The 22309-nt window shown below is 36.2% G+C and overlaps 1 protein-coding gene across 3 annotated transcripts in view; it reads right to left on the reverse strand.

Moving 5' to 3' along the window:
* The window catches only part of LOC115837495 (leucine-rich repeat-containing protein 7-like), a 315547-nt gene that overhangs the window by 202094 nt on the left and 91144 nt on the right, over positions 1-22309 (reverse strand). For all 3 annotated transcript variants that reach the window (XM_030823158.1, XM_030823159.1, XM_030823157.1), the window contains exon 2: positions 2024-2121. In XM_030823158.1, the coding sequence (XP_030679018.1) occupies positions 2024-2121 (98 nt within the window). The remainder of the gene's footprint in view (positions 1-2023; positions 2122-22309) is intronic.

Consider the following 22309-nt stretch of genomic DNA (forward strand, 5'->3'; position numbering starts at 1 on the left):
GTGGTGACACTTCAAAGACTTCCCTGATTGTCACAATCCAATCGATGAGAATTTGTAACGCAAGTGACGGTTATATCACGTACCTTGTTAAGCCCATATTAGGTAACTTAACATACGTACTTTACATTAGAGAACAATAAAACTTGATTATGAACTATACCAATGATTCTTCCTCTTTTGTATAGATAACGATTTAGTATTGTCTGATGTCAATCATTTTACCTAGGCTAGTAGTTTTCAAGCTTGAGCTTACATCAGAATCTCCTGCAGAGCTTCTTAAAATACAGGTCACCAGGCCCTGCTCCAAGAGTTTCTGATTCAGTAGGTGTGGCTTGCAGCACTAGAATTTGCATTTTTAGCAAGTTTCCAGACGCTGCTGCTGCTGCTCTTAGCCTGAAGATCACAATTTGAGAAGCACTGGCCCAGATCAGGGTTCAAAAAGATTTTTTATGAAGACCCAGGTAAATATTTTTGGTTTTGTGGGCCATACTGCCTCTGTCACAACTACCCAATTCTTCCTTTGTAGTGCAAAATCAGTTGTAATATACAATAAATAAATGATGGCTGTGTTTCAATACAATTGTACTTACAAAAAAAGTGTCAGGCTGAGTTTCATCAACAAACCATAATTGGCCAACCCCTGGCTTAGACCAACTCAGTACAAGAGCCCTGAAAAACCACTTTGTTTATGTTAAATGGCAACTCTGTGATAACCATTTGCAAACATATCTACAAATATCCCTTCTAAGTTTTATTTAAATATTTACAGAACTGTACCAGAGACTAAACTGATGGTCTTCTTGAAGCATAGAGAAGAAACCCCGAACTGTTTCTATCAACCCAACAGAAATATGCAATGCTTTTATGCAAGAGTCTGCATCTTATAAATGCCCATGAACTCTATCTTTAGTTTCAAGTTTTAGTTTTAGTTAAATATTGTTTATGGTGTTATAAGCCATAAATCTACCAGGTTAAAGAAGGCCAAAACACTATTGAATGACATATATGTCAGCTCAGTAAGGTTATCTATTAACTTTATAATAAACCAAACAAGAACAATTCATTTGCCATGAGTGTGCCCTGCTTTAATATAGTTGGTCTTTACCCGGAGGAGTATACCTCAAACTAATTTAAAAATGCCAACATAATCTTAAAATTCTACTTAACTGTATACTTCAGTGAACCCACTACATTAGCTTTATCCTTGTAAAATGTGAGTTCCTGTAAAAGGACAAAATTCTGACAAATTTTTATCATAATGAAATGTGATTTAGTTCCCTGAAAATAATTATATGCAAATACCATGAGGAAACTTAGTATTATGGATCATTTTATAAACTTAAAATGTGAATATTATGTCAAGAGTCTCCAACAATCTACTACATGCTACAGATAATAAATAAATATAACCCCCACAGCCAATGGCATATTCTAATATTTAATAATTTGAGGATGAACTAAAATGACTTTATACTGAGATTCATGGTATCTATCTTTCAGAACATTTTCCTAAATTCAATTAAATCAAATGTTTCCATTTGGCAAACAAGTTTACATTTACCGGCAGATACCTATTATTTTGTCTAACGCAGTGGTTTTAAAAAGTTCTCAGTTAAAAAAAATGTTAAAAGAGCCCTGTGGCTAAATGGAAACTGGGAAGTGTTGATTTTAGATACACTTCAAAAGTTTCTTTACTTCAGGACGTCTCACAACCATTACCATGCATGGTATAAACATATAAGAAAGATTTGTCAGACTGTACAGCCTTTTCCCATCTCATTTGAACATGGAACTTGATTATCAGTAGAATATCTTGAAGTACCAGAGAAATATTCTTAAGAAAGCAATGTTCTAAGTAAGCACTTACATTCAGATAACATATGGTAAGTTATTTTAAAAGACCAACTCGACTCAACAAATATTCTGTTACTTGACCAACCATTTAAAGGTCACTCATTTCATTTTACCATGCTACTCACCAAGATCTATCTAGAACACAGTGAATCCTATTAAACATACTTACACTCCTCTTCAGGCCTCTTCCGCAGTGCTGCACGAACCTCTTTACAGGGACTTCTCTGGTATTGTGGGGGATTCCTTCCCCTTATTAGGTTCTCCATCCTGTAAGAGAGAATCAGAAGAGTATTTTAATACTCTTTTATTTTGGATAAATGTTTGCAAGTTAAATGGTCTAAAATTCAAATACCCACAGAACTTTGCTGGACAACACCATGAAGATGGTCTGGCAAGGAGCAAGCTGGCAGGGAGCATCGGGGACATAGTAAATTGAAGAGTGCTTGACTTTTCCGGCATCCCAATTTAAAAAAAATTAAAAACACCATGTGTATGAAACTTATGTACATTCTCTAATTAGAGACTGCCATGGACTGAATATGTCCCCACAAAATTCAAATACTGAAGCACCAGCCCCCAGTGTGATTGGAAGGTAGGGCCTTTGGGAGGTAATTAGGTTTAGAGGAGGTTATGAAGGAATGTCCATGATGGGATTAGTGTCTTAATAGGAAGAGAGAGAGACAAAAGGGGAAAAAGGTAGACCTCTCTCTCTCTCCACCATGTGGGGACACACAGAGGAAGCTGTCTTCAAGCCATGGTGAAGGCCTCCGCAAGGAACCAAATTTATCAGTACCTTGACCTTGGACTTCCCAGCCTCCAGAACTAAGAGCAATAGTCTGTTGTTTAAGCCACCAAGTCTATGGTATTTTGTCATAGCAGCCCAAGCTGAATAAAATAAAGACCTATCGACTAAGGAGTAACTACTGGCAAAGTAAATAAATTAAAAAAAATAAGGTCATCATTCAGAAAGAAAAAGCATATCTTTCACCAACATTTCAAATATCAGTTTTTCACAATGAGGTACCACCTTACCCCGGCCAGAATGGTCATTATTAAAAAGTCAAAAAACAATAGATGTTGGCATGGATGTGAAAAAGGAACACCTATACACTGCTGCTGGGAATGTAAACTAGTACAGTCTCTATGAAAAACAGCATGGAGATTTCTCAAAGAACTAAAAGTAAATCTACCATTTGATCCAGTAATCCCACTGCTGATTACCCAAAGGAAAAGACACTATTTTCATAAAAACACCTGCACTCATATGTTTATTACACCAGAATTCACAATTGCAAAGATATGAAATCAACCTAACTGCCCATCACCCTATGAGTGGATAAAGAAAATGTGGGATATATATGATATATTGATATATACTATATCATACATATCATATATGTCATATATAATATATATGTTATATATTATGTATCTATAAATGTGGGGTATATATATGTAGAATATATACACAAGCACATATATATCTACACACACCATGTATATGTGTTTTTACATATATATATACACACACTACATACGCACACACACATACACACACACCGTGGAATATACCACTCAGCCACAAAAGGATGAAATAATGTTCAGTAACTTGGATGGAAATGGAGACCATTACTCTAAATGAAGTAACTCAGGAACAAAAACCAAATACCAAATACCATATGTTCTTACTTTTAAGTGTAAGAACTAAGGTATGAGTATGCAAAGGCACACAGAGTGGTATAATGGACACTGGAGACTCAGAAGGGAAAGGGTGGGAGAAGGGTGATTAATGAAGAACTACCTATCGAGTACAATGTTCACTATCCAGGTGACATGTGCACTGAAATCCTAGACTTCACCAATAGGCAATTCATCTGTGTAACCAAAACCCACTTGTACCCCTAAAGCTATTGAAATAAGAAAGTTTTTTAAAAAGTACCAGTTTTCAAGAATGGAATTGCTGATTTCATTCCATACTAATGACTGGATCAGAATGTTTTTAAATTCTAATAATTGTGATTTCTTGAAAAAAGTGGTTAATATAAATTGTACCTTTCAGTTACTAGTTACACGGCGATGCTGACAACCAGAAAATAATAAATTAATCAGACACAACTTGGGTGAGCATCTTTGTGGTGAGTATTTTCTGTTTTCAGTAAAGTTTACAGTTTTGCACATCAATGTGCACTCTACTAACTTCTATAACACTAAAAAAATTGAATGCTCAGGATTTCAAACTTTGGAACTAAATCATAGTATTTATCATTTTGAAAATATAAACATGATTTCTTGATAGCTATATGATTATCCTCAACCAGGGATATCACTGGTTTTGATAATTGTCCTGGTTGATGGCATGCATACCATTGAAAACAGTGAGATTGTTACGGGTATCCTGGCAGAGGGTCTCCTAGGATTAGTAGTATAGAGAGAGGATTATGTTCCTTGTGTCTGGAGGGGAAATTGACAAAGAATCATCCCAGAAAAGCAGTATGTTAAGTGGTGGAAAATATGGATAAAAAGGCTTTTTGTGGTGGAATAGTAACATCATACTACTCCTATGGGAACTTATCATTGGGGCTTAAAAAAAATCTTCCACATATACTTTCTGAAATCAATCTATTCATATGTAGAGGCTGCTTTATGTGCTTGTGTGTGTGTGTGTGTGTGTGTGCATGCACTCATATGCCTATCCCTATGTTTGTAAAGTATAAGAAATTGTTTTTTAATGTGCAGTGATAACTTGAATCTTAGTTTCACTCAAAATTCATGTCAAGAGAGAAAAAGTTATTTCTCTCAAGATAGATAATACAGTGACAGGAAACCAAGTGGAAACTTGAAGAATTGAAGACATAAATTGCTTCAACATTATATGTATGCGTGTGGGGGGCGGGGTGAAGATTAAGCTTCTAGGTCTGTCCCTGCAGTTTCATCATGAAGATTAGCTATGCGAACTAAATTATATCAAATTTTCTAGTTTCTGACTCTTGAATTAATTCATCGCACAATTTTGATTATGTGTTTGGGCAAATGCAGAAATCTCCATGATGATCTAATAACAATTTAAGGGAGCTTGTAATTATTCACTAGTATTTACAAGCTTAAGATAGTAAATTATAGCAAACAGAACCTGCACATGCAAATGCCTACATAAAATTGTAGTGTAATTTTTAAAAACACTTTTACTCATTGTGATTACATTCTGATGGGGAATGACAAGTTATGTTGGTTGGGGAATACATGAAAACTACTCTCTTGAATAGGCTATTATTTTTCCTTTTTATCTCTATCGAATATGTGAAAATGAAAGTGGTCTACTTGATTTCCATGTAATTATGGTTCAGGGTATGTCAGAAAAACTCAAAAACAGATTAGAAAGTACTTTCAAAGGCTTTGGGAGGATTTAAATGGTTACTATTGGTATCCAAGACCCTCAGGTTAGCCTCCCAGGAATCATGGTGTTCAGGGGTTGTATTCTGGGAATACTCATGGGCAGATATGCAAGAGATTATACAATGCTGGCAATGTAGCATGGCTTAAATGTAATGTTCCTCAGCTCTGGAATCAGAATGCCTGGGCTTAACCTCTCTTTTTGTTTCTTAAAGGATGATTTGAGGTAAAGTTACTCACATACTTTGTGCCTTACTTACGTGCTTACATACACGACAGGATTGTTGTAAGGATTAAATATGGTAACACGTGTAAAATGCTTTGCATTGTGTCTGTCACAATGGAGAGCTCAGTAAATGAAGCTATTATTAATAATGATGATCACAAATAAAAATGTGATCATATACTAGTATTTTAAATGTTCCATATATTTGGAAAAATATTACAACTGGTCTTTAATAAAGAAAATGAAAACAGATAGTACTGTTGAGGAAAAAAAAATTTGGCTTAGAAATTTTCTGGTTATTAGGAAACACAAAATATCCAGGTATATAAATGGCCAATTTTCATAGATGAAGAACTTAATTAAATATACTTCATTTTTTTATCAATAAGATTTAAGGGATTACTAACGACAATTTTCCGAGGACACTAACAGGGATAAAAGTGGGTTGTCGTCATCATGAATTAACTAAAGTTCTACGAAATTATAGGTTTTGTAGAGAATTTAGAAAATATTTCAAAATTTTATAGTTACCTTGGACCTTAGAAACAACTAAAATATTTTGTAATATATTTACCATTTACTTTTTTTTTTTTTTTTTGAGACGGAGTCTCGCTCTGTCGCCCAGGCTGGAGTGCAATGGCGCAATCTCGGCTCACTGCAAGCTCCGCCTCCCGGGTTCACGCCATTCTCCTGCCTCAGCCTCTCCGAGTAGCTGGGACTACAGGCGCCCGCCACCACGCCCAGCTAATTTTTTTGTATTTTTAGTAGAGACGGGGTTTCACCGTGGTCTCGATCTCCTGACCTCGTGATCCGCCCGCCTCGGCCTCCCAAAGTGCTGGGATTACAAGCGTGAGCCACCGCGCCCGGCCACCATTTACTTTATCACTTCATGAAGTAAACTACTTCATTTACTTTACCATTTACCATTTACTTCATTAATCCTTTGAACAACCTTATGAGAGAATATTTTAAAGATGAAGAAATTAAGCTCAGATATGCTCAGTGACTTGCTCATGGCCACATCAGAAGTAGAAGGCGGCTCAACTAAGATTTAACCAATCTTTTCTGGACTTTTCTAGTTGCTTCTTAGTCCATTATTTCCATGAGTTCATGATTATAATTCCACTAGGGGACTGAATAACTGAGATTCAAATATATAATGTATTTTTAATTCTAGTAAAATTATCATTAACATAATATTAATACTTATATTTTAATATCTATACTCAGGAGGCTGAGGTGGGAGAATCACTTGAGGATGGGAAGGTGGAGGCTGCAGTGAGCCTGGGCAATAGAGCGAGACCCTGCCTCCATATTTATATGTTATAGATGTAAAATATATATAAATATGATATTTATATTCAAATATGTTTTTAGTATTAATCTGTTGATTACATGTTGATTTCTTATCATTTTTCTATTGTCACTGAAGCTTTTGCTTCCATCAGCGACATTTTAAGTTTTTGAGAACTGCCAAAAAGATAACTGGGGCCAAAACAATTCAACATAAATTACATGAACGATACACTAATAGGTGAAAAAATAAAAAAAAATACTAAAAGTCGCTTCGTTCCTTGGAATGCTAAATGTGGTGCCCACTGGAAACATACTTAAAATGAAGTTAATAATTTTGCAGAGCAATGTTTGTGTGTAAATTATTACATAACTGAAACTTGCATCTTCTCAAGATTACACTTCTGATTACTTGAACTCTTTCACCACCATTATCTATCATCTACAGTTTGCATTAAATAGTCAGACAAAATGACCAAAAATGAAATCTTGGAGCACGGCCAGGTCATTGCAAAGGAGCTGTTCTAGCTACTCGCAAGCTTGGCAAGCCACCAGTGGGAGTGTGTTAACAATTCTAGCAAGGAGAGATTAAATGTAATGACCACAGGTGAGACAGACGCTCTAACAATTCATTGAAGGGCTCTGAAAAAGTGCAGCCTACCTGTCCAACTGCTAGGAGGAAATAAGCGCAGCCAGGTTAATATCAAACAGCATGAAATAGCAATCAGCAGTTATAAGCAAAAAGTGTCCATGACATTCTTGATGGTGTCTCCCAAATTTGGCTAAGTCTCAAAATCACCCAAGGAGTGATTTTCCCAGTACTAAAGATTATCGTGCAGTAGGTTGAGGTCAAGTCCTAGTTGATTTTGTTTTGTTTTGTTTTGTTTTTTAGATTAATCAGGTGCTTCTAAAGTAGCCAGCCAGCTGTGCACTTGTTTAGATCCTGGCATTTGGGAACCTCTGTAAACAAAAAATATATACTTGGAATTGTAGGGAAGACAAGCCCATTGAATTCATTCAGGTGATAAAGTTGCCTATTAACACAGAAGTGTAGGGCCTGAGGAAGAGATTGAAGTTACGATAGAAATTATCAAAAATGAAAAGAGTAGCCAGAAAAGCACAATCGAAGGCTTGCCAAGTTGCCTGGAGGTCACTCACAGGAACCGACACAGGCTGCTCATTTACATTACCAACTCACTGTTGATAATCTCAATAGTGAAATGATATCCCTTAACAAGGTTTGGCTGACTCAGTTGGATCAGGGAGTATGTTTGGACTAATCTAGAATCATGGACTGGGATGGCAGTGTGGCTAGTGAATGAAGGATGTGAAGTCCGGATGAAAATCTAGTTGAAATACATTTACACTTGATGGAGGAGGAAATAGGAGAATGATTGGCTCACTGGAGGAAAAGGGAGTTGGGATAAGAGAATAAAGGTTTCAAGTATAAATATTCTCAAATGCCTATTATATGCCAGGTGCTTTGTTAGGTTCTTTATATGTACATTATCTATGTTATCTGTATTTTATCCATGGTTAACCTGAGTCTAAGAAATATAAGTGACTTGCTTAGGATCACACATAGAATAACTGCAAAAAATCAAGATTTAAATCCAGATCTGTCTGACCTCAGATCTATTAACTATGACGTGGGCTGTGCAATAGAACTTTCTGCAATGATGGAAATGTTCAATATCTGTGCTGTCCAATAAAGTGGCTGCTAGCCATATGCAGCTATTGAGCACTTCAAATGTGGCTAGTGTGACTGAAGAACTGAACTTTACTTAATACAATTTTTTTTAAAAAAATGTATGAAGTAGAAGGGCAGAGGAAGATGGCCAAATAGGCTCCACCGATCGTCACCACACCTACCCTGCTAGGACACCAATTTAACAACTGTCTACACACACAACAAAAAGTGCCTTCATCTAATGTAAATGATGAGTTAATGGGTGCAGCACACCAACATGGCGCATGTACACATATGTAACAAACCTGCACGTTGTGTGCATGTACCCTAGAACTTAAAGCGTAATAAAAAAATTTTTAAAAAGTGACTTCATAAGAACCAAAAATCAGGTGAACACTCACAGTGCTTGGTTTTAACTTCATATCACTGAAAGAGGCATTGAAGAGGGCAGGAAAGAGTCCTGAATTGCAAACATCACTCCACCCCTATCCCCCAGCAGCAGCCACATGGCATGGAGAATCTCAGCACTTGAGACAGGATGAATGCAGCCGTTGCATGACATCGCATTGAACCCAATGCTGCCCCTGTCATAGCAGAAAGCATAACTAGGCTGAACTCAGCTGATGCCCAACCACAGAGGGAGTTTTGAAACGAGCCCTAGCCACAGGAGTATTGCCCATCCCAGCAGTAGGAAATCAAGCTCCAGCAAGCCTCACCACCATGGGCTAAAATGATCTGAGGCCATAAGTAAACTTGAAAGGCAGGCTAGGACACTAGAACTGCAACTCGAAGGTAAGTCCTAGGACTGAACTGGGCTCAGTGCCAGTGGACTTGGGAGCATATGTGGCCTACTGAGATACCAACTGGTTGGCTAAGGGAATGTGTCTGCCACTTCTCCTCTAACCCCAGGCTGCACAGCTCATGGTTCCAAAAGAGACTCACTCCTTCCTCCTGCTTGAAGAGAGGAAAGAAAAGAGTAAGAAGACTTTGTCTCGGATCGTTGATACCAGCTTAGCCACAGTAGGATAGGGCATCAGTCAAAGTCATGAGGCACCCTTTCCAGGCCCTACCTCCTAGATGATATTACTAGACACATCCTAGGCAAGAAGGGAACATGCTGTCTTGAGGGGAAGGACCCATCACCTGCTGACTAAAGTGCCCCTGGGCCCTGAATAACCAACAGTGATACCCAGATACTATGCTGTCGCCTCAGGTGAGACTCAGACTTGCTGGCTTCAGGCGAGACTCAGCACATTCCCTGTTGTGGTGGCTATGGGAAGAGACTCCTCTTGCCTGAGAAAAGTGAAGGGAAAAGTAAAGGGGACATTGTCTTGCACCTTAGGTACCAGCTTTGCCACAGAGGGAAAGAGCACAAAGCAGGCTCCTGGGGTCCCCAGTTCCAGGCCTGGACTCCTGCATGACATTTCTTGACCTATCCTGGGCCAAAGGGAAGCCCGCTGCCCTGAATAGTGAGTCCCATGCCAGGCAACATTCACCACAAACTGAATAAAGAGCCCTTGAGCTTTAAGGGAATATTGGTGGTAGCCTAGCACTAATCCCCATGGGTCTGTGGAGATGGTGGCCATGGGCTAAGACTCTTCTCCCAGTGGAAAGAGGAGGGAAGAGTGGAAAGGACTGTGTCTCCTGGTTTGACTGCCAGCTCAGCTACAGCAAATTAAAATACTAGGTATACTCCTAAGGCTTTTGATTCTAGTCCCTGGCTCCTAGATGGGACCTCTGGACCTCCCTGGGGCCAGGGGGAGCTTACCACTGTGAAGAGAGAGACACAAGCCTGACTGGCTTCACTACCTGCTGATTTTAGAACTTCAGGGCCTTGACTGAACATAGGTGGTAGCCAGAGAGTGGTTACAGTGAGGCCCAGTGCTGTGCTGGCTTTAGGTCTGGTCCAGTGCAGTCCCAGTAGAGGTGGCCACAGAGGTGATTGTATCATCCCACCCACAGCTCCAAGTAGCTCAGAAAAGAGAAAGAGACTCTGTTTGGGAGAAAGTAAGGGAAAAGATCCGAATCTTATGCAAGACAACTAAGGTAGTACCTCTGTGTTTGCAAGAACCACAGCATTAATGAACTTGGGGTTCTCCCTAATGCAGATACAGCTTAAATTACAACACCCATGTCCTTTTGAATACCTTGAAAGTCTTCCCAGGAAGGATGGGCACAAACAAGCCCAGACTTTGACAGCTACAACAGATATCTAACTCTTCAATGGCCAGACACAGATGAATATCTATAAGCATCAAGACCATCCTGGAAAACATGACCTCATGAAATGAACTAAAAAAGGCACTAGAGACCAATTTTGGAGACACAGAGATATGTGACCTTTAGACAGATAATTCAAAATAGTTGTTTTGAGGAAACTCAAAGAATTTCAAGATAACACAGTGAAGGAATTCAGAATTTTATCAGATAAATTTAACTAAGAGATGGAAATAATTAAAAAGAATCAAGCAGAAATTCTGGAGTTGAAAAATCCAATTGGCATACTGAAGAATGCATCAGAGTCTTTTCATAGCAGAGTTGATCAAGCAGAAGAAACAATTAGTCAGCATGAAAACAGCCTTTTGAAAATATGCAGTCAGAGAAGACAAAAGAAAGATGAATAAAAAAATACAGCATGACTACAAGATCTAGAAAATAGCCTCAAACGGGCAAATCTAAAACTTACTGGCCTTAAAGAGGTGGTAAAAGTGGGGTAGAAATTTTAAAGGATAATAACAGATAACTCCTCACCTAAGAAAGATATCAATATCCAAGTATGAGAAGGTTAGAAAACATAAAGCAGATTCAATCCAAATAAGACTACCTCAGTTCATTTAATAATCAAACTCCCAAAGGTCAAGGATAAAGAAAAGGTCCTAAAAGCATCAAGAGCAAAAAAACAAGTAACACACAATGGAGCTTCAATATGTCTTGCAGCAGACTTTTCAGTAGAGAGTTTATAGGCCATGAGAGAATGGCATGACATATCTAAAGTGCTGAAGGAAAAATATTTTACCCTAGAATACTATATTCAGTGAAAACATCCTTTGAACATGCAGCTAAAGGCTTTCCCAGACCAACAAATGCTGAAAGATTTCATCAACACCAGATCTGTTCTGCAAGAAATGCTAAAAAGAAAGTACTTCGATCAGAAAGAAAAAGACGTTAACGAGCAATAAGACACCATCTAAAAGTACAAAACTCACTGGTAATAGTAAGGACACAGAAAAACACTGAGTATTATAACACTGTAACCGTGGTGTATAAACGAATCTTAAGTAGAAAGACTAAAGGATGGACCAATGAAAAAGACCATAAGAACTTTTCAAGACATGGACAGTATGATAAGATATAAATAAAAGTTACAACAAACAACCCTATCAAAAAGTGGGTGAAGGATATGAATAGACACTTCTCAAAAGAAGACATTTATGTGGCCAAAAATCATATGAAAAAAAAAGCTCATCATCACTTGTCATCAGAGAAATGCAAATCAAAACTGCAATGAGATACCATCTCACGCCAATTAGAATGGCAATCATTAAAAAGTCAGGAAGCAACAGATGCTGGAGAGGATGTGGAAAAATAGGAATGCTTTTATACTATTGGTGGGCATGTACATTATTTCAACCATTATGGGAAGACAGTGTGGTGATTCCTCAAGGATCTAGAATCAAAAATACCATTTGACCCAGCAATCCCATTACTGGGTTTCTACCCAAAAGATAATAAATCGTTCTACTATAAGGACATATGCACACACATGTTTATTGCAGCACTATTCACAATAGCAAAGACTTGGAACCAACCCAAATGCCAATCATTGATAGACTGAATAAAGAAAATGTGGCCTATATACACTATGGAATACTGTGCCTCCATAAAAAGGGATGAGTTCATGTCCTTTGCAGGGACATGGATGAAACTGGAAACCATCATTCTCAGCAAACTAACACAGGAACAGAAAACCAAACACCACATGTTCTCACTCATAAGTGGGAGTTGAACAATGAGAACACATGGACACAGGGAGGGGAACATCACACACGGGCCTGTCGGGGGATGGGGGGCTAGGGGAGGGATAGCATTAGGAGAAATACCTAATGTAGATGACCAGTTGATGGGTGCAGCAAACCACCATGGCACATGTATACCTATGTAACAAACCTACATGTTCTGCACATGTATCCCAGAACTTAAAGTATAATAAAAAAAGAAAAGAAACACAAAATGTTAAAAAGTGGGAAGGCAAAGTTAAGGTGCTGAGTTTTTATTAATTTTCTTTGTGCTCATTTGTCTTTGCAAATAGTGTTGTTGTTACCAGCTTAAAATAATGGGTTATAAGACAGTATTTGCAGGCCTCATGGTGACCTCAAATAAAAAAACATACAATGGGTACACAAAAAATAAAAAGCAATGAATTAAATAATATCACCAGAGAAAATTACCTTCACTAAAAGGAAGACGAGAAGGAAGAAAAGAATGAGGAGAAGATGACAAAACAACCAGAAAACAAATGATAAAAATCCAGGAGTAAGTCCTTACTCATCAATAATAACATTGAATATAAATGGACTAAACTCTTCAATCAAAAGATGTGGAGTGACTGAACAGATTAAAAACCAAGACCCAATGATCTGTTGCTTTCAAGAAACACACTTTGCCTATAAAGGTATACATAACTGAAAATAAAGGGACAGAAAAAAGATATTCCATGCCAATGGAAACCAAAAAGAGCGGGAGTACCTATACTTATATCAGACAAAATATATTTCAGGATGAATACTATAAGAATAGACAAAAGTCACTATATAATGATAAAGGGGTGAATTCAGCAAGAGAATATAACAATTTTAAATAAATATGCATCCAGTACAGGAGCACATAGATATATAAAACACATACTATTAGTGCTAAAGAGAGAGATAGACCCCAACACAATAAAAGCTGGAGACTTCAACACCCCACTGTCAGCATTAGGCAGATATTCCAGACAGAAAATCAACAAGGAACCATCAGACTTAATCTGCAGTGCAGAGCAAATTGACCTAATAGATATTTACAGAACATTGCATCCAAGAGCTACATAATACATATTCTTTTCCTCAGCACATGGATCATTCTCTAGGATAGACCATATGTTAAATCACAAAGCAAGTCTTAAAACATTCAAAAAATGTGAAATAATATTAAGCATCTTCTCTGACCACAAGGGAATAAAACTAGAAATCAATAAAAAGGGCAATTTTGGAAAATACATGAACACATGAAAATTAAATGATATGCTCCTCAATAACCAGTGGGACAATGAAGAAGTTAAGGAGGAAAATGAAAAAATGTCTTCAAACAAATTATAATGGAAATACATACCAAAACCTATGGGGTAAAGCAAAAGCAGTACCAAGAAGGAAGTTTATAGCTATTAGTGCCTACATCATAAAAGAAAAACTTCAAATAAACAACCTAATGATGCATCTTGAAGAACTAGAAAAACAAGAGCAAACCAAACTCAAAATTAGTAGAAGAAAAGACATAATAAAAATCAGAGCAAAAATAAATGAATTTGAAATTAAGAAAACAATATGAAATAACAATGAAAAAAATCATTTTTTTTTTGAAAAAGCAAACAAAATTGACAAACCTTTAGCCAGAGTAAAAAGGGGGAGAAGACTCAAATAAATAAAATCAGAGATAAAAAAGGAGACATTACAACTGATACTACAGAAATTCAAAAGATCTTTAGTGGCTACTATGAGCAAGTATATGATGATAAATTGAAAAATCTAGAAGAAACTGATAAATTCCTACACACATACAACCTTCCAAGATTTAACCATGAAGAAATCCAAAATCTAAACAGACCAATAACTAGTAATGAGATTGAAGCCACAATAATGTCTCCCAGCAAAGAAAAACCTAGGACCCAATGGTATCGCTGCTGAATTCTACCAAACACTTAAAGAAATAATACCAATTCTACTCAAACTATTCTGCAAAATAGAGGAGGAAGGAATACTTTCAGACTCATTCATAAGGCCAGTATTATCTTGATACCAAACCCAAAGATACATCAAAAGAGAAAACTATCAGCCAATATCACTGATGAGTATTAATGCAAACATTTACAACAAAATACTAGTGAACCAAATTCAACTATACATTAAAAAGATCAGTCATCATGAACAAGTGGGATTTATCCCAGGGATGTACAGATGGTTCAACATATGCAGATCAATTAATGTAATACATTCTATCAATGGAATAAAGGTCAAAAACCATATGATCATTTCAATTGATGCTAAAGAAGCATTTGATAACATTCAACATCCCTTCATGATTAAAAACCCTCAAAAACCTGAGAATAGAAGAAACATACCTCAACATAACAAAGATCTACATGACATATCCACAGCTAGTATGGAGTGGATCCATATGACAGATCCACAGCTAGTATCATACTTAATGGGGAAAACCTGAAAGCCTTTCTCTAAGATCAGCAACACAACAAGGATGTCCACTTTCCCCACTGTTTTTCAACATAGTCCTGGAATTTCTAGATAGGGCAATGAGCCAAGAGAAAGAAATAAAGGGCATACAAATTAGAAAGGAAGAAGTCAAATTATCCTTGTTTCCAGATGACATGATCTTATATTTGGAAAAATCTAACATCTCCACCAAGAAAACTATTAGAACTTATAAACAAATTCAGTAAAGTTGTAGGATACAAAATCAGTAGTATCCTCTATATGCCAACAGAGAACAGTCTGAGAAAGAATTAAAGAAAGTAATCCCATTCACAATGGCTACAAATAAAGTAAAATACCTAGAAATTAACTTAACTCAAGAAGTGAAAGATCTCTACAATGAAAACTATAAAACATTAATGCAAAGATTTGAATAGAACACACAAAAATGAAAGATATTCCATGTTCATGAATTGGAAGAATCAACAATGAACAATGAACAAAGAATCAATCAATGTAAAAATGTCCTTACTACTCAAAGCAATCTACAGATTTAAGGCAATCCTTATCAAAATACTAATGACATTCTTCACAGAAATAAACAATTTTAATATTTATATGAAACCACAAGAGACTCAGAATAGCGAAAGCCATCCTGAGCAAAAGAAGGAAACTGAAGGAATCACATTACCTGACTTTAAATTACACTACAGAGCGGTAGTAAACAAAATGGCATTGCACTGGTATAAAAACAGACACATAGATCAGTGTAACAGAATGGAGAACCCAGAGATAAATCCATATATCTACAGTGAACTCATTTTTGATGAAGGTGCCATGAACACACATTGTGGAAAGGACAGTTTCTTCAATTAATGGTGGTAGAAATACTGGATATCCAATGGCAAAAAAGATGAAACTATCTCTCACCATATGCAAAAATCAAATTAAAATGGATTAAAGACTTAAATCTAAGACCTCAAACGATGAAACTGCTTAAAGTAAACATTGGAGAAACTCTCCAGGACATTGATCAGGGCAAAAATTTTTCGAAGAGTACCCCAAAAGCACAGGCAACCAAGCCCAAATAGACAAATAGGATCAGATCAAGTTAAAAAGTTTCTGCACAGCAAAGGATACAATCAACAAAGTGAAACAACAACCCACAGAACTGGAGAAGATATGTGCAAACTACCCATGTGACAAGGGATTAATAACCAGATTATATAATGAACTCAAGCAATATGATAGGAAAATATCTAATAATCTGATGAAAAATGGGCAAAATATCTGAATAGACATTTCTCAAAAGAAGAGATACAAAAGGCAAATAGTTATATGAAATGTAGTCAACATCGTTGAAAATCGGAGAAATGTAACTCAAAACTGCAATGAGATATCATCTGACCCCAGGTAAAATGGCTTTTATCCAAAAGTCAGGCAATAACAAATGCTGGCGAGATGCGGAGAAATGGGAATCCTCGTACACAGCTGATAGGAATGTAAATTAGTACAACCACTATGGAGAACAGTTTGGAAGTTCCTCAAAAAACTAAAAATACAGCTACTTTATTATCCAGCATTAACACTACTGGGTATATATATCCAAAAGAAAGGAAATCAGTATATCAAAAAGATATCTACAGCCCATGTTTATTGCAGACCTATTCACAACAGCCAAGATTTGGAAACAACCTAAGTGTTCATCAACAGATAAATGCCTAAAGTAAATGTGGTACATATACACGATGAAATACTAGTCAGCCATGAAAAAGGATGAGGTCCTGTCATTTACAACAACATGGAGGGAACTGGTAGTCATTACATTAAGTGAAATAAGCCAGGCACAGAAAGACAAACTTTACATGCTCTCACTTATTTGTTTGAGCTAAAAATTAAAACGATTGAACTGATGGAGACAGAGAGTAGGACGATGGTTACCAGAGACTGGGCAGGGTAGTGAGGGTATAGGGGAAGAGGTAGGGAGGGCTAATGGGTATCAAAAATTAGAAAGAATAAATGAGACCTAGTATTAAATATTTGCTAGTACAATAGAGTGACTGTAGTTGAAATAATTTAATTGTGCAATTAAAAAATAACTAAAAGAGCATAATTGGATTGCTCATAACACAAAGGGTAAATGCTTGAGGTGATGAATACCCTATTTATCCTAATATGATTTGTATGCCGGTATCAAAATATCTCATGTAACCCATAAATATATACACCTACTATGTGTCCTTAAAAATTAAAAATTAAAATTAAAAAATGTACTGAATTTTAACTTATTGAATCTAAATAACCATGTGACAACTGTATTACATACTACAGCACACCTAAAAGCCTCTACTTAGCATGACTGTTGAACATACATATGACTCACACTTCTGTAGGTCTAAAAATTCAACAGAAATAATTCATGGGAAGCAAAAATAAAAAAAGGAATTAAAAATGAAAGTAGGACTAACCATTCTATGGAAAAAGAAGAAATAAGATTTCTATCTTATTGTTGGAAATAATAATAAATAGTCTTCTCTGTCCTGCCCAGGGAAAAAGAAGAACAGGGCAGCACTCTGACCATCCAACCTCATGAAACCCTGAAACCAAGAAACCTCTTCAGAATTCTAGATTTCCTTATTTGGCTCTGAATTCAAGAGAAATGAGAAAATTGTTGAAGAAGCGGTGACACATGCCTTGCCTTATCAGTGAGGTACCAAGTTTTTTCCAAGGAAAGTAGAGTTTGAAGCACAGTGAACCAAATCCCAGACCAGGACTATGCTGAAAGCATGCATATCAAGCTTTCAATAGCCATTGATAACGTCTCAAGTGTTTATAAAGATCCAATTTGAGCTGCAAATGACAGTGCAAAAATAATCGATACCCAATTATCTCAGCCAACTATGTTGAGTTGATAGTTAATAAGGACAATCTAAAGTTCAACGGCAAGATTAGTGTGAAAAGAAAACCACATGTTAACCAAAGCTAAACTGCTTAAAAGAGAATGAAATGCTTAACAAAACAAAAAGATATGTGAAGTCCTGTCAAGTTGAAAACTAAACAAAATTCCTCATTTGTAAGGGCAGCAATGATTTACCAGAAGAACAAAGACCAGCAATGTTTCAGCAAAGAGAAACTCATTGCCATGTCACACATTTAGGAAAATAGCAAACACAATAGTACATTATTCTCACTTTATTTTCAAAGAAATCGAATTCAGAATAGATTGGTATCACGAATGTCTTGAAAAATCTAGATTTTACCTTTTGTAAACAGCACTGACCACAGCAAACATTAAATATTTATTTTTAAATGATTGAATGGTTTTAGCAATAAATGTAAGCCCTACACAGTACTACTAAGCTTATGGTTATAGAGCATCTTTACATATATTATTTATCCTCATAAAGATGAGGATAAGACCAGTGGGTTTAGTCTTTTAGAGATGAAGAAATTAAGACCCACTTGTCCAAGGTCACTGCAAAGCCAGATTCAAGCTCAGGTTTTCTGATTCCTACAATCTTCCCACCTGAGCAAAATTGCCTAAATGAAAAAACCGTTCTGCTCGTGTTCAGATTATTGCACCTTCCCCTGGAGCCTTCTTGTGTCTCAGGGAAGGAACTACTACCATATATGGCAGCTGTTAGATGCAGAATAAAAGATGTGTGTGGAGGGAATGTAATGCTTTTGTAAGAAAAGCGTGCGTTCCTTCCTCAAAGTGAAAAGAGGAGAGTCGGCTAATATGAAAAAAATGTCATTCTTTTCAAAATGCTCATAAATGTCTAAATATATACCATACATAGAATATAAATGACCTTCATTTTATAATCCGGGGAAGTAAAGACCAAGTGGTTCCCTGGACTTCTGCCTTCAGCTGCTCTCCTTCCAGGTCCTACCCATGGTGATTGTCTCTGAGCTGTAGTTACGATTATGAGGCAATGGTTTCTAGTCACTAGATCAGGGGCTTTTTGAGTATTGTCACAATGTTCTCCTGGTAAATTCTCTAGGATTGTTGCAGATGGTGCTGACCACTCAGAGTAAAAGATATTCAGCATTTTTTAAAATAAATGAACTGTTACGATTAATCAAGTGAGTACTGTTTGATGGCTATGACTCATTGATGAGAAAAATAAAACATTATGATCACACTCATGGTTATAATTTCTGGGATGTTGTAAGGCATAAAATACTTTTAATCTCTTAGGATTTTACACTGAGATGAGAAAATGGAATATGCTGTATCTTTTACTAGGGAAAGAAGAATCAAGATGACTCATTTATTTAGGAAGATAGGTTCTTGGGAAAAATTAAATTTTTATTTGCGATTCAGTGAATATACTAGCAGCTTGAAGTGGTCAGTGGATATCACATAGTTCTGTGTTAGTTCCAGGAGCATTAAAAAATCTTTGTTCTTTTTTTTCTAAAACTTTGTGGAGTCATGAGGAAGTATCACATCTCTGGGACCTAACACTTGCCCTTTAAACCCTGAACCTGGCATTTCATTTTCAGTTCCTTACCCCAACATGGCCAAGGACTTTTCTTTTTTCTTTTTGGCTATCTTCTACTGGCTTCTTTTGTGCATATCTAGATAAGTTATTTATGTTAATGTAAATATATTAAATATATAACACATTAAAGGAATGTTAGAGCATACGTGTACAGCCTCTATGCTACAATCCATCTCCCTCATTATCTATTCTCAATTCAACAGCCAGAGGGTCCTTTTAAATCATGAGTCAAATTGTGTCACTGCACTGCCTCCAACACTCTAAGGACTTCCTATTTCACACAGAGCAAAAGACATCTTTACAAAGGTGCTTTATGTTTGGCTGCCTGTAACCTTCCCTCAAATCTTTTATTTCCCCTTCTAATCAACTTGAGCATATACAATATTCTCCCGCCTTAGGCCTTTACACTAGCAATGTCTTCTCTTTGGAATCCTTTCATTAAGTCCTTATTCAAATGTTACTTTTTCAGGGGCCTTTCCTGAGAACCAGTTAATCCTACACTTGGCATACCACTCCTACATCAACATTCTTCATCCTCCTTACCAGGCTGTACTTTTTCTTTTACCTTACTGCATATCAACATCTAACATCGGCTTTTATCTACTTTTTTGCCGAATTCATTGTTGAGGTGTGCTTTGGAAAGAATGTGTATTAATTCGAAAGTTGCTGATTTTGTTTCTGGTTGTCTATTAACTAGTGAGAAAAGCATAAACACTGCCCCCAATATGATAGTTAATTTGTCTATTTTTCCTACAGTTCTCTCATTTTTTTGCTTTATGTAATTTGACTATATTGAGTATACAGAAGTTATAATATTCTGATGGCTTGAACCTTTTATCATTATGTAGTGATTGTAAGAGCTAAAAGTAATATTTGCCTTAAAATCTGCTTATCTGATAATATAGTTGCAGAACCCCTCATGAGTATTAATTGCCTGGAATATCATTTTCCATACTTTGGCAATAAGTTGTTTTGGGGTTCTTATATTTAAGATATGCCTGTTGAAAAAAATATGGTTGTGAATTTTAAAAGATTTTTTTAAATTCAGTTTTAAATCAGAATATTACATTTGCATTTATCTGATTTGCTGATAACTTGAATTTAAGTCTACTATCTTATTTTGTGCTATTTATACAGATTTTCCATTTTGCTTTTCTTCTCTTCTTTTGAATTGGGACCCTTTTTTCTTGTTTCATTTTATTTTTTATGTTTTCTACTTTGGAAATCATGATTTTTCTATGTTTGGATATATCTACATATGTAATATTTGTTTACTATTCTTTATTGCATCTAGTGCCTTTTATCTTTATTTTCCTTCTTTCTGAACTTCATCCTTTAGAATTTTCTTTAAAGTGTGTCAAGACATTTTTAAAACCCTCTCTGTTGTTCTTCTGAAAATGTCCATATTTTGTCCCTCTTGTTGAAAGATGTCTTTTGCTAGATGAGGAATTAAACGTATATAGTTGTATTCTATGGAGTCATTGCAGCTGTTGAGATATCAGTTATTAATTCAACTGTCCTTCCTTGAAAGGTGATCTTTTTTTTTTGGCTGATTGTTTAAGGTCTTCTTTGTTTTTGGTGTTCTTCAGATTCACTATGACATTGTCTATTTATACATTTTTTTACTGGTTTTATTTTTTGGATTAGAGATGTATTGTCTCTCAGCAATTCTGAAATGCCATCATCTATTTTATCTTTGAATATTTGTTTTTTTCCTTTTATAACACTGTTTGTAGCTTATGCCTTTTCACTCTATCCTCATTGTTCTCCTGTGTTGGGAATTCTTTTATCCCACTAGATTCTCTCTTCTCCATTCTGCTCTATTTTCTGGCTCAGCAACCTCTCTGTTAGGCATCCTCTAAGTTTTCTTGCCTCTGGTGTCCAGGTGTGCTTGGCCAATGAAAAGTACCAGCAGGACATTTGAGTTTGGGGAGAGAAAGGAGTATTTATTTCCCAACCTGCCTCCTTAGTAGGCTGTGAGTGAGCAGAAGCTGCATTCTTCTACCAAAGTTTGCAGTTCCTCTTGGACAACCCTATCCTATAGCTCCAATTACAGCTACCTCCAATTTCTTATAACCTCTCCTTTTCTATGCTCCTTTAGACATGGAGGCGAAAATGACTTTTTGCTGTTGCTAACCTCAGGATGTGTCATCATACGTTGTTGGTTTATTTAATTGTGCCTTTCTTATTTTCAGAAATCCACCCAGTTATTGTTGTAGACTCTTGTTCTTTTCTCACATTTCCATTGTGTATTTCCTGAAACACATACACTTTAGAAGGTTCTAGTATTTAAAAACTTTGCGATGTGATTCTTTTGATTCTTGTTACTGCTGACTTTGATACAGGATGTGGTTCCTTTTATGGTTTCTTGTTTCTTTGTATGTTTTATATAACGAACTTACTTTTCTGGACATTTGTCTTTGAGGGTTGTTTTTAGTTTCTCATTAGTGTATTCCACTCCAAAGAATATCTAAGCTTTATTTCCCGACTCCAAGACCATTTCCAGCCACCAAAACAGGAGCTCAAGGTCTACAGTTAAATCTACCTTCAATTCTTACCTACCTTCTAGGAGGTTCTCCTTGATTTAGCTTCTAGCTACCTCCTAATTTTTTAGCCATTGTGGCAACTCACTAAAAAATATATCACTTGTATTTTATCCAGATTTTTTAGTTGTTTTTATGGAAAGGTACTTTCAGGGTGTTTAGTGCTTCATGCTGATGATAATGGAGATCCCATTTTAAAAAACAAATAAATTCAGTTGTCATGATGATATATTTTAGAAGAGATAAAACAAGCTAATATGAATTATTTAAAATATGTTATACTAAAAATATGATGTAATGGAGCCTTAGAAATGCCGTCTCTAAGCTGCCAGAAATGACACAGA

Source organism: Nomascus leucogenys, chromosome 12 (genome assembly GCF_006542625.1).
Source record: "Nomascus leucogenys isolate Asia chromosome 12, Asia_NLE_v1, whole genome shotgun sequence".
In the NCBI taxonomy this organism is placed as follows: Eukaryota; Metazoa; Chordata; class Mammalia; order Primates; family Hylobatidae; genus Nomascus; species Nomascus leucogenys.